Source organism: Diadema antillarum, unplaced genomic scaffold (genome assembly GCF_040938485.1).
Source record: "Diadema antillarum isolate AM-2024a unplaced genomic scaffold, OU_Dant_1.0 seq00001661_RagTag, whole genome shotgun sequence".
Lineage (NCBI taxonomy): Eukaryota > Metazoa > Echinodermata > Echinoidea > Diadematoida > Diadematidae > Diadema > Diadema antillarum.
The window spans coordinates 123,268-136,130 of NW_027272361.1; the positions used below are offsets into that span (position 1 = coordinate 123,268).

Sequence of the window (12,863 nt, forward strand, 5' to 3'; positions counted from 1 at the left end):
TTGTCCAGAAGATGCAACCCAGAACACAAACGAATAAAGTGAGAGGAAGGTTTCACTGACGCCGGACCTGGGACCCCTCACGAAAAGTACGGTAACAACAACGAAAGCCAAAAAAATACAGAGACCCGCACGTAGATGGCGTCAATATTCGGTACACGAATTGTACGCCAGAAAAATCTAATAACAACAACAAGCAATGTGGATAAAGTGCCTTGCTGAAGGGCAAACGTGTCGGGCTTGGCATGGGCTCGAACCCACGAACCATACCACGCTCATGTCATTCACAGACGAGCGCTCTTATCCACTCGGCCACGACACCTCCACCTCCAGTGATGATGTTGTTGGTGATGTAGGTGATGACGGCAATGGTTATAAGAGTGATGACAATGGTGGTGATAGTGCTGTTGGTAATGATATGGGTGGTGGTGATGATGATGATGTTGGTGGTGTGGTGTGTCGACGTAGCTGATTGTTATAGTGACGACATTTTTATTTCTTTTTGCCTGTGGTAAGGATAGCAGTGGTGACGATGGCTGTGGTAGTGATGTTAATAGTGATTATCGTGACTCCGGAATAACGAAACCTTGGAATAACGATACAAAATGTTAGGATTAATAAACCCTATTTTATTTCCGATTCAACGAACCTAGGTAGGCCTATGCAGAACTAGTGTGCTTCGGAATGACGAACCTTATATCATTTCGGAAGTACGAACATCATCCGTTGGTGGTTATGGTAGTGGTTATAGTGGTTGTGGTTATGGCCAGGATTGTTGTGGTAGTGTTGGTGATGGTAGCGATGGTGATGATGACTTTGGTGGTAAGCGCGGTGGTCGTTGAAGTAGGGAACTGGAAGAGAAGATATTCAGTGTTGAAACATCGTCAACTCCTCCCCAAAGTGGCACAATGGCTGTGCCTCTAAGCTGATTATACAACAATCTAATGTACTTGGTCTTGTTTGTGGCAATCTCATTTCTACTTCAATTATGTTTCTTCCACAGGTTACTTCGTGATTTACAGCGAAAACCTCGCAAGCAGTGCGTCCATCCTCACTCTCCTAGCCATCGCCGTCGAACGCTATTACGTAATCTGCACCCCTTTCAAGGCACATTATATCTGCACACCTCGTCGGACTCTTCTGATCTGCATGGCGGTTTGGCTCGTGGCCGCCCTTGTGAACGTCCCCTTGGTGATAAGTATCGAATACGCCCCGTACTGCGTCCACGATGGCGTCACGAAGAACTATTGCGGTCCAATCATGAACAATCTGTGGGAGAAAATCTACGAGACAATCCTCACGGTACTTCTCTTTATTGTGCCATGCTTCTTTCTGACCACCATTTACTGTGTCATCGGTATCACGCTGAGAATGCATAAGACGATGATGGCGAACATGCGCGAGAACGAGTCGGAAAGCGGCAGCGTCAGGACCAAACCCAACGCGGAGTCGACGAACCACAGACTTCGCGACAAGTCGAGCGGCAGGCAGAAGTCGTCCGCGGGAGATGCGCACCGGGTTTGTAGCCTTTTGAATCGGCTTGCCCGAGTATGCCGGTCGAGGTTGTTGTGTTGCAGGGGCAGCAAACCCGAGGCTCAAACTGAGCACGAGGAATTCGACGACGGGACGCAAGAGCCGTTAACAGACCTGCACGTCATCGCTGAACAGGAAAATTTCTCGTGCGACGACAGCGGCGTCGTAATCAGCGCGCTCCAAAGTCAGGGCAGCAGTAGTAACGTACCACAATCGCCTCCTCTTCAACGCCAGGATACGCCGTCGACGTGGAAGCTACGTTCAGTGAAGGATAAACCAGTCATGTCCATCTATGGATCCAAGATACAGCGCCACCACACGTCGACGTCACTCTCGTCGAAGTCGAGCCGGAGCTCGGATCCGCGGAGTTCCGTCAAGCGTGCCTCCGTGACGCCACCGAACACGACCAGTGCCATATCGCGACGCAGCCACCAGCGCGTCGTCCTCATGCTGGTGAACGTCGTTGCCATCTTCTTCGTCTGCTGGACGCCCATCCGCATCTTCAACCTCTGGGGCATCCTGGCGAGTCCCGAAGAGTACAATCGCCTCACTACGCGGCAGATCCTCGACATCGTCGTCGTATTCAGGGTCCTCGTCTATCTGAACTCGGCCATCAACCCTGTCCTCTACAATCTCATCTCGACCAAGTTTCGAGCTGCCTTCAAGTCGGTGTTGTCCTGTGCGTCCGGCCACGGCAGGAGGCGCTCGCTGTCCAGTCGGTCCTTATCCAGCACCTCAAGTTTCAGGTTCACAAAGAAATCTGTCGACCACGCCTGCTGATCCATGGATAGAAAACATTTCTTTATCCTTGTTAGTTTCTTACTCTTGCCAAAATACATCTAATTTTTGATTAAAAAGAAAAATCACGTTTCTTTACTGAGCAGCAGATGATTTGGTTCTGTGGTTTGGAAGCATTTACGTTCTCGTGTAACGCGTAAAAGCATGAATATCATTGACAGTAAGTCGAACTCAGCTAGGAAATACGCTCGATAACTGCCTTGTGATATAATATCGTAACTAATTATTACGTAACAATGCTCTGCCTCTGTTAAGAACCAAAGACTTTTGTCCATGCGTCGTCAGTGATATACATGGCAGATTGACTCCGAAGATATGATACAATCTAACAATAAGGTGGCAAAATAACGAGTGAAGACATCAACAACGCTATTGATCAAGATCTAAAAAAAAAGAAGAAGATATTGTACATTTAATCGTAGGCTGAGCTAGTGTTGACTGCATCACCCTAATGACGGTTATCAGGGGCGGATCCAGGAATTCCGTAAAGAGGGGGCGCGTTTACAAAATTAAAGGGGGCGCACGCACCCCTCCCCCCATTTTTTTTCTTTTTATTTCTTTTGTTTCAACAAAAAATAAAGGGGGGCGTGCGCCGGTTGCGGTCCTCCTTGGATCCGCCCCTGGTTATCACTGACAAAGGACACAATTAATGACCACAGTCTAAACCTTGAAACTATTCATGATGGAAGTTTGAAAGCTTGTACAGGAATTGTCAAGATTCAGAAATAAAGGTCGAGTTTTTTTTCCGTTGCACTCAAGGCGATATGGGGGAGTCCCACCATCATTATAGACCAGTGTCGCAAACCATTTACGGCTCTGCTGTTAACGTAATTCTCCTTTAAGCTCGTGGCCCTCCTTAATAGCAAACCCTCCTATTTTCCCGCCATATTTCAGCTGTTGATGACATTGGAACAGGATTTGAAAAACATTACTACCTGCTTTGTCAAAACTGCGTACGATTTTGGTAAAGAGAAAGCAACATGATTGACATACGTCTTATGAATTCCTATGAATGCTTCAGGTGTCTTCCAAAATAAGTTTTTTTTTTTTTTTTTTTTTTTTTTTTAAAGACGCAACTGAACTACCATCTCTATAAACATCCATCATGATTGTAGGGCTTCTAGTACAAAAGGTATTAGAATTTTCCATGATCCTATTGGTGAGAAAACAAGCCATGGTAATTACAGTAACGCTTGTATACTGCGCATCAAGACAGATCCTATATAGTTAATACTAAAAAGACTATATTCTACACTATCAAATTTATGACCGCGTGTCGAACTCGCAAAATATTCGAATTAATTATACTCTCCAACCAAATAAAACAGAATGGATGAGTTTGCAGAACTATGCTTAAGGGGGAAAGAAGTTCGAATTTTGCTGCAGAAGAGAACAATTAAGCGTCTGAAACGATAGATTAATGCAAGAAGTAAATAGATTAGTATTTGTTTATCTATTTTTCATGATTCATTCCTTTATAATGACGGTATATAGTAGCTTGAGGGCGAAAACTATGTAAAATGAGAACAGGATGTATTCTGTGCTGCGAAAGTTCAGTCATTTTGAGATTACCAGTATGCATTATGTAGTGTTCTAAGTAGAAAAGTGGAAGGGATAATTGTTATTTTTCTAGAGGTGATAAACGTACGTCATGTGCTTACAGAATATGTGTTTGATAAATACGAAATTCCTTTCGAAACCACAATCTCATTTCTATGATGATTGCAATGTGTATAGTGTAGACATGAGCTGATAGGCCTACATGTACTTTATTAGTGTATGTTCGTATTTTGTAAGAAAACAAATCAGGGGTTGTGTATATATGATGTGATTTTAATCGTCTCAATACAGAATTTTGTAAAAATGTCTTGATCAAAAATGTGATTTTACAGTGATTTCAAACGAGGTCTGCTATGGAAATCATTCTCTACATCGTGCGCATGTGTAAAAGTTGTGTAACAAGTGGCTGTTGTTTGTTATCGTTGATGGCGTAGTTTGTGATTCCATGTTCATCCAAAGTTTTGGTAAGTCTAGTCGCTGTGCTGCGCCGCCACCGGCGCAGCGCTTTCTTTCCCAATTTACCACCACCACATTTTTCAGAGCATGCCTTATGCAAAAGTTCGGAAGTCTGTCGCTTAGGGGCTACTAACAAACCCAAAGCTGACACAAAATTACAGGAAACCAAAACCCAAAGAGAAATTTGGATTGAGTGAAAGCACGCAACATTAGTAGAACACATCAGTGAAGGTTTTAAGGAAATCAGAAAATGAGGAAAAGAAAATATAAAGGGAATTCCACATAAAAAACCGCTTTCAGAAAGCAGGGGAATAATTACTTCCCTTAACACTATGTTAGTATCAAGTTGATGTTGAAGTTGAAGTTGATGGAAAAGGACGGGGCTTTCCCTCATAGACTTAGAGACAAGGGAAAAATGCAGGACGTGATTAGTGACTTTTAGCAACGTCGGGCGGAAGACAAGAAATTTACGACTGGTGCACTGTCTCATAGTGTCGGCTAACAGCGTCCCATGAGTACCAGTCCTAGCTATAGGGTGGGTGATGTTCGTTTGAATATTCAGACGGTTCGTTAATCCGCAAGTGAAATCAAAGGTTCGTTAATCCGAAGGTTCGTTATTTCGAAACGCACAAAATATAAAGTCCCCATGCACAGAGGTTCGTTAATCCGAAATGAAAAACTTTACTGAGGTAAGAAAAGGTCTGAATTACCTACCTCTGTATACCAGGGATGGCTAGTAACTGATCAGTGGGAATCAGTGGGAATGCTGGGGGATGATTGTTCCAATTCTTGTGGGATTCATTTAAGAGTACATTGTATATCTATTGTTGTGTGAAAATTATTTGCTTTAGAACGGTCTCATATTCAAGTAATGTGCAGTTTAATGCCCCGTCACTGTCCAGGCACGCTAGCCTGGAAACATTAAACTGCACATTACTTGAATATGAGACCATTCTGAAGCAAATAATTTTCACACAACAATAGATATACAATTTACTCTTAAATGAATCCCACAAGGATTGGAACAATCATCCCCAGCATTCCCACTGATCAGTTACTAGCCATCCCCTTTAAGGAAGGAATCTAATATTCGGGGTTGCAAAAGGGTCACAAGAAATGTACACCTAAACGACTCAAGTCTATGAGAGATTATAATATCTGCACTCTCCAACCCCATCCCCCATCTATCTTTTATCTCTTTCTCTCTTTGATTGAAAATGTAAATGAGAAAAGCAATGAAGACTGAAACAGCTCGAAATAAGTCTGTCTTTCCAAATACACTTATCTCCTGTCTGACGGTGCATCTATGCCTATCTCCTAATTTTCTACCCACACCTATCTGTATAATTATTTACAATCTTGTCCATCTTTCTATGTACGTCTACTTTCGTGACCATTTATGTCCATCTATGTATCTGTCAACCTATCTAACAATCTCTTTGTAATTAGTCAACCTTCTAATATATTCATTTTTCTATGCACTTAGTTAACATACGTTTTTATCAATTCGCTCCTTCATCCAACTACCTAGCAACTATTCTAACCAGGGGAATGTATTCTTGCCTCAATGTAAATCGCAAAGCCGCAATTTTACTGTCAATTAATGAATGTGCCATGTTGTGTATCTTTTCAAAAACAATGTTGTCTGTCATTCATGAAAATGTTCATATGGTTTGTAATTTATCACGTGACTACAGTGCATTTTGTAAACTGTGAAGAGTAAATCAGCAAGTGCCAAAGAAATGAAGATTATAATTGTCTTTTTGTACTGTTCTCGAGTTGCTGAATTGCGTGAAAAAGCACATTAGTGAAAAACCCATTATGTTGTTAATGGAAAAAAAAAATAAATGGGGCCCTACTGAAAATGATTTGCCCTTGGCGATGCTGACAACAGATCAAGATATATTCAAAACAGATCAAAGAATATCTTCATTTAAATTACGCCACGAGGGAGCTCGATTAACACGAGTTCGTTTAGACATATTACATAAAGATACATTAAATAAAGATACTTAGTGGATTAATAAGAAAGTGTACAAATGATGTCAGTGTATATGTGTGTGTGCCTAGTGTGTGTGTATATATACAGTGTGTGTGTGTGTGTGTGTGTGTGTGTGTGTGTGTGTGCGTGTGCACCAGCAATTAATATATCAATACAAGTATGTAACGATGTTTGCCTTAACAACGTGGAATTAAAACATGTACAGCAGACCTATTCATGAGTTTCATTTTTTCCATTCATTTTAACAGGAAAAAGGTAAAATGAAAACTAGCAAAAAAAAAAGTGGCTACAATAATTTGTAAATAAAATATAAGTAAGTGAGCAGATGGACAAATGGGGCAACTGCTTGCAGAAGATGTCATATAATCTATCTAGATGAGAACAGTTGGCTTGAAGGAATCAGGGAGGAGAATCTTTCCACGATCTCTCCTGGATGATGGTGAAATGGCAACAACTCAGTAGTATCGACAAAAATGTGCGAGAAATCAAAAAGAAAGTTAGGATCATTTGACTACATAACAGCAAGCCAAGAGATATGGCTAAAATGTCGCTTGCAAGTGACTCGGCATTTGATTTGAATAGAAAATGTCACCATCAATATCACCGTTTTTCTCAAGGAAAACAAAAGATAACGTCTTTCACCCTAGGACGTACGTCTGGGACAATACATTGTAGGGCTCACACGGGTAAATAATTCCCCATAGAGACGTGTGTAAAAATTCAAAAACTTCTCTAAAATAGCAGGGAGAAATGAGGTATTTCATCTTCACAAACCTGGATAAGTGAGATATACCCTTTCATCCATCAAATTCCCATGGCGGGTTCTTCTGCTCAAACTCTGTCCAAGGGTCCACAAAGCCAGACTACGAGTTCTTTTCACTCAAAAAAATCACCTATTTTCTGTACATGCACCCGATGAAAATATAGTCCCTTCAAATTCTATGAGAAAAGTTCTCATCTTCCAAACAAAATGCAGTTTTTAGAGGAATTCGTACTCAATATCTGCAGCTATTCAGTTTTTTGCCAAACTGCATTATTGATTTTTAATTTTTTTTTTCATTAATTTTGGTATCTTTGGTACGAATTTGTGAAGGGGTCTGGGACATTCTATTTTATTTACACGTGTGAGCCCTGTATTGCTGCATCTTTTTACAGTACATGTGCATTCACGTTGGAGCTTACTTGGGACTTGTGCCCTAAATTAGGAGTTCTCTGCAAGAGAGGTCACTAGGACTGTTAAGCATCTATGAATTACACAGAGAATATTACTGTACAACTAGAAATATTCGAGGTATGACATTTTTTGTGAATTGGAGCCGACAGCCTTTTTTAGTCTGAGATTTTCACTGGCATTCAATGCATATACGGTAGACAAGAACTCTCACATGTATTTGAATTTCACGAATTTTGGCTCTTCGCAAAATTTGCGAAAATTTCAAGGACATGAAAATTTTTAGCTTTACAGTATGTCAGAAGATATGCCATACTGATACAGGTAGTCACGACTTACTCATTATTGGTCTATTGCTATCAGTAAATAACTTCTTTAATCCATGCATGTACTGGAAGGAGATGAATGCACAATGTGATGCTGAGAATATGAAAACATGTACATTTATAAAACAAAACAAATCTAAGACCAGAAAGTCCATAAATCACACATAAGTGTTAGATTCAGTGTTATCATTTCATGGTTTATTCATAAATGAGCATTTCTTACTGGCATGGTACATGTATCAGCGATGTGCAAACTTAAGTAACATCTGACGATTATCATCACTGCTCCCTCTTATATTACATGATATACATGTACTTGACACAACAAATGATACATTGTACTTGTGGTGATGACAACAATAATGATAAAGAGAAATGAAATTGTAGGGATTTGTTCAGAACTTCTTTCAGAACAACATCCTGCCATCTGTACCTTTCTATATACCAATGTACCAGCCCCCACTCATATTCACATGCACACACACACACACACACACACACACAAATGAACACACCAAGTTATCATGCACCCTACTCACATAATCTCCATCCCCAACTAAGGTCACAAGACATAACTTTGCATTTTCCCGCTCTATTCCATTTCCCCTGACTAGTCTGTACTACATCAGGGGGGTGTTTCATCAATTAAGTCAGTGCTGACAAGTTGTCAGTGCTGACAAGTTGTCAGTGCTGACAATTTCAGCAAAATCCTTGGTTTTGATTGGTTAAGATGCTCTGGTCACTGACTGTTACCATGGTGATTGTCAGAGACTGACAAATTGTCAGCGCTGACTAACTTGATGAAACACCCCCCAGAAATCTTCACAACTCGCCCAAGCTTACAAAATCATGAACTGCTCCTGCCTGAACCACATGTGCTGTACTAACGGTACCGAACTGAGCTATTTTGAATTTCTGACCTATGGCGAAAAGGGGGGGGGGGGGGGGGGGGGGGGGGAGGGATGGACCATGAAGACTTCTATCTGTGTAGGAGCTAGAGCACATGATGTAATATACAAATAAATGCATATTGACAAACAGAATCATCATCCCTCATATTGGGAGCTGTTAAAAGTATAGAGAACTAAATTATGTGTTAAGATGAGGGCTGAAGGCAGGAGGGAGACACAGTACAAATTCCTTTATGACAAAAACTATTGCAAAAATATAGCAAAGGGATTATTTGCTTACTCCCATCTCCCCCCCCCCCCCCTCCCCTTTTCAAGCATTACTAACAAACCCCTCCATACAAATATCAATGAAGAAATAAACTGAATATGTACGTTAATGACACTTGGCTTTCTTAATTACAGCTAATGCTTTCAAAATTCTACACTGAATATTTAAAACCATGTCACCATGTCAACACATTATTTGTTGTATAGGACCCCATTTTTTCTCTCTTTCTTCTTTCTTTAAAACACAACAACATGTCACCACCATATCAATGAAGGAGTCAACAAGTGATTGAAGAGTAGGACCATAGAGATCACAATGAGATTGTCAGTCAGCACATGGATGGTGTAACTGCTGTTTAAAATGAAATCTACATCAAATCATAATGCATTTGGCTTCCATAAATTACATCACCTCTGTAGATACTAGGGAAAAAAAAGAAAAAAAAATGCCTCCGGCACCCTTCGGGCAGAGGCATAAAACCAAGGCAAGAAATAAGTAGCCTCTATCACTAAATATTTCCTGCCAGCTGTTTTACCTTCACTTCCATCATGCTTGCCACATGCACAACTTGTTTGCGGCATCAAAATTGAATACGGAATGGATACACATAGTGGTGAACTTTCATTAAGTACCCTACGGTTACATCATAGTTGTTTACATATATCAGAATAGTCTGCCAACTTGGCAATTATCCTCTGCATTCTTTGGTTTTGAAATGATGAAGCTTGTGGTTCAAAGGGTTAAGCATCACCCTGCTGCACCATATTACACCCTGCAGCAGAAACTGAGCAACGCTTTTATGCTTAACCCACAGACGACGTAAGTTTCACAATGATGTATCGATAATACTTTATCGGAGTACTAGAAGACAGCATGGCTCCCTGCACATCCACATAACAAAACAGAGCTAGCACTCCTAGCTGAGAAACGAGCTTGAGCTATTTCAATGGTTTGTGCAGAACAGGAATCCCTTGCTTGGTGCAGAAGAACTTGCAAACATGAAGGCAATTAGTGCATTCCTTAACTAGAAATGTCGCTATGGCGACTGGTATGCCTCCGCCATAATGCATGATTCTCCTAATAGGTCTATAGTACATGTGGACAATGTGTGATTACATTTTCACAAAATTGGCAAAATATTAAAATGACATGTTTGTCACAAATGTATTGAATGTTTACCTTCCTTGACCTATGTTTAATTGGATGAATAGGAGAGCATGTATTTGGGGATTTAAGAACTTTAACTTGACTTTGACCATTTCATAAGTTTATGCACTGAGTAATTTTCAAGGTATGGAGAAAAAGCGCAATTTCTGTATTGAACAGTAAATTGTTATCATTTTCATCTGGCCTTTGATTTATAAGAGAAGCACTGTCAGGCAGAACATACATAAATTCAGCATGTGCTAAGTTTCAAGATAACTTGAGCCACTTCCGAGATATGGAGAAAAAAGTAAGTTCAGCACTTTCACTTGATCTTTGACCTTTTGACCTTTGACCTTCTTGGCAAAAAAAAAAATCCCAGAGAATCTCTATTGGGTTAGACAGGCATACATCAAGTTTAAAAAAATATATATCCTGCTGGCACTGCATAAATATAAGGAAAATAGTAAGATTTTGAAGTATTGCCCTTGACCTTTGACCCCTGACCTTTGACCCCATGAACCCTAAATTCCCTAGATAACCACTGCCAGTCAGTAGATGCATATACACTATGTTCCATGAAGATACCTTGAACAATTTCCAAGATACAGAGAAAAAAGTAAAATTTTAACATTTTACTTGACCTTTTGACCTTTGACCTTTTGACCTCATGACCCCAAACTTTCACCAGAGAATCTTAATTGGGTAGTACATGTATACACTAAGTTTCAAGAAAATATCTTCAGGCATTGCATAGATATGAGGGAAATAGTAAAATTTTAAGCATTTGACCTTGACCTTTTGACCTTTGACCTTGAGCATGTGCACCCAAAAGTTGATAGGCACAACTTCACCCCCTAATACACATACATGCCAAGTTTCATTAGGATACCTCAAAAGGTTTTGGTAGTTACCCTGTCCACAAAATTCATTACGGACGGACGGAAGGACGGACGGACGGACGGACGGAAGGACGGACGGACGGAAGGACGGACGGACGGAAGGACGGACGGACGGAAGGACGGACGGACGGACAACCCGAAAACATAATGCCTCCGGCACCACTTCGTGGCGGAGGCATAAAAAAACAAAAACACATTATTGCTCATTTACTGAAGAATCAAATTTTCAACAACAGCAAAAATATGATTATCTCAACATTATGCTTTGTATATGAAATGAATAAAGAGATTTTACATGAAAATTTTCGATTCTTCCTCCCTCATTCCCCTCACCTGCTGAGAGCATCTATCTCCACTTGTCTTTGACACTCCGAGTTTCTACACAAATGAAATTTGTGTTGCAAACACTGCTTCTTATCAGTTCTAGTTACTGCTAGATAATACAATTTTCCATGCCCATAACCATACTTGTTAAAATCTTCAAAACATCAGGGAATACATGGACAAATCTATGAAAAGCATAGGTAGATTATATGTATTTTCAAAGGGAAAATAGGTAACATATGGATATCGTGCAGGCGCAAAGATTTTCAAGATGGTCGGTTTCGGCAAACATTATTGCACATTTTCATTTCGATGGCCTCCATGTCTTCTTTGAGTATGAAGCAGCACCTCTTTATTAAACAGCCTAAGATGATAGTAGAACATATAAAATATATCATCCACATAATGCATGAGATCAATGGGAGCAGATATTCTGTGGCATGAGGAAAAATCCAATTCAACTGTTACATGTACTAATTGTTGAGTATGACAAGTATGTTTCTATAGTTTGATGACACAAATGCATTGCTTCAAAAAAAAAAAAAGAACGGTGAAGTTACTAAAATACATAGCTGTTAATAGTAGAATGAAATACTTATACTGTATCCACAAAATCTTCCACTTGAGTATCAAGGTATGCAATTTTATTCACTGTAGCATAATACAGAAGTGGCATAGAAAATTTTAAAGAGTCCCCAAAACTGAAAAAGAAAACGAAAGATACAGAGGAACAAGTTGCGCTTTACTTGGCTCATACGCTGTATAGAACATTTTTGATACATACATTACACTGCAAGGAAGAAAAACTTAGAAAATTGGATACACAAACACCCTGTGTGCTACAGTAAGTCAATATAATGAATGTAGTATATTACAATGAAGCATATGTTTCTAGATAGACAAAGTGCATTTTTTTAAAGGAATGGAGTCATGCTAGTTATGTCAAAAACCCTGCCCACCTTCCCATGAAAAGGTAATGGCACAAGTTAATAGAAACAGCTCTCTGAAAGATTGAGTTTGGAATACCAAAAACCTTATCAGCAATGCTCAATACATGAGGATAACAAGAAAAGTAGCAAGAAATACTACAACTGTGCAAGCACGATAAAATAAAAGCATGAACTGTGAACATCATATTTCAAGGTATTGGAAAACCTACATTACTACAACATGGTTTGTGATTGGAGGAAAAATACACACACCAAAATCCAGCAATGAAGAAGTTGTGATTTTTGTTAAGTAGCTTTATACATCACCAATTTTCCAATCACCTTTTGCATTTAATGCAAGTTGTCTTTAAGAGTCTAAAACAGTAGACCTTTGCCAATATTTTGATCCAAACTATACAATGTACTCTGATCAGTACTTCTGATGACAGGAAAAAAAAACATAAATAAAAATGTGAAGTGTCCCAAACACCTTTTAGGGTGGAGGCATTAACATATGCCATTTCTGATATGTGCAAACTCAAT

General features: G+C 39.9%; 1 protein-coding gene across 1 annotated transcript in view; it reads left to right on the forward strand.

Annotated features, from left to right (window-relative positions):
- The window catches only part of LOC139711489 (uncharacterized), a 35,531-nt gene extending 33,221 nt beyond the window's left edge, over nucleotides 1-2,310 (forward strand). Inside the window, exon 2 of the mRNA XM_071623367.1 lies at nucleotides 1,001-2,310. Within this exon, the coding sequence (XP_071479468.1) occupies nucleotides 1,001-2,310 (1,310 nt within the window). The remainder of the gene's footprint in view (nucleotides 1-1,000) is intronic.
- The last annotated feature ends 10,553 nt before the right edge of the window (nucleotides 2,311-12,863 follow it).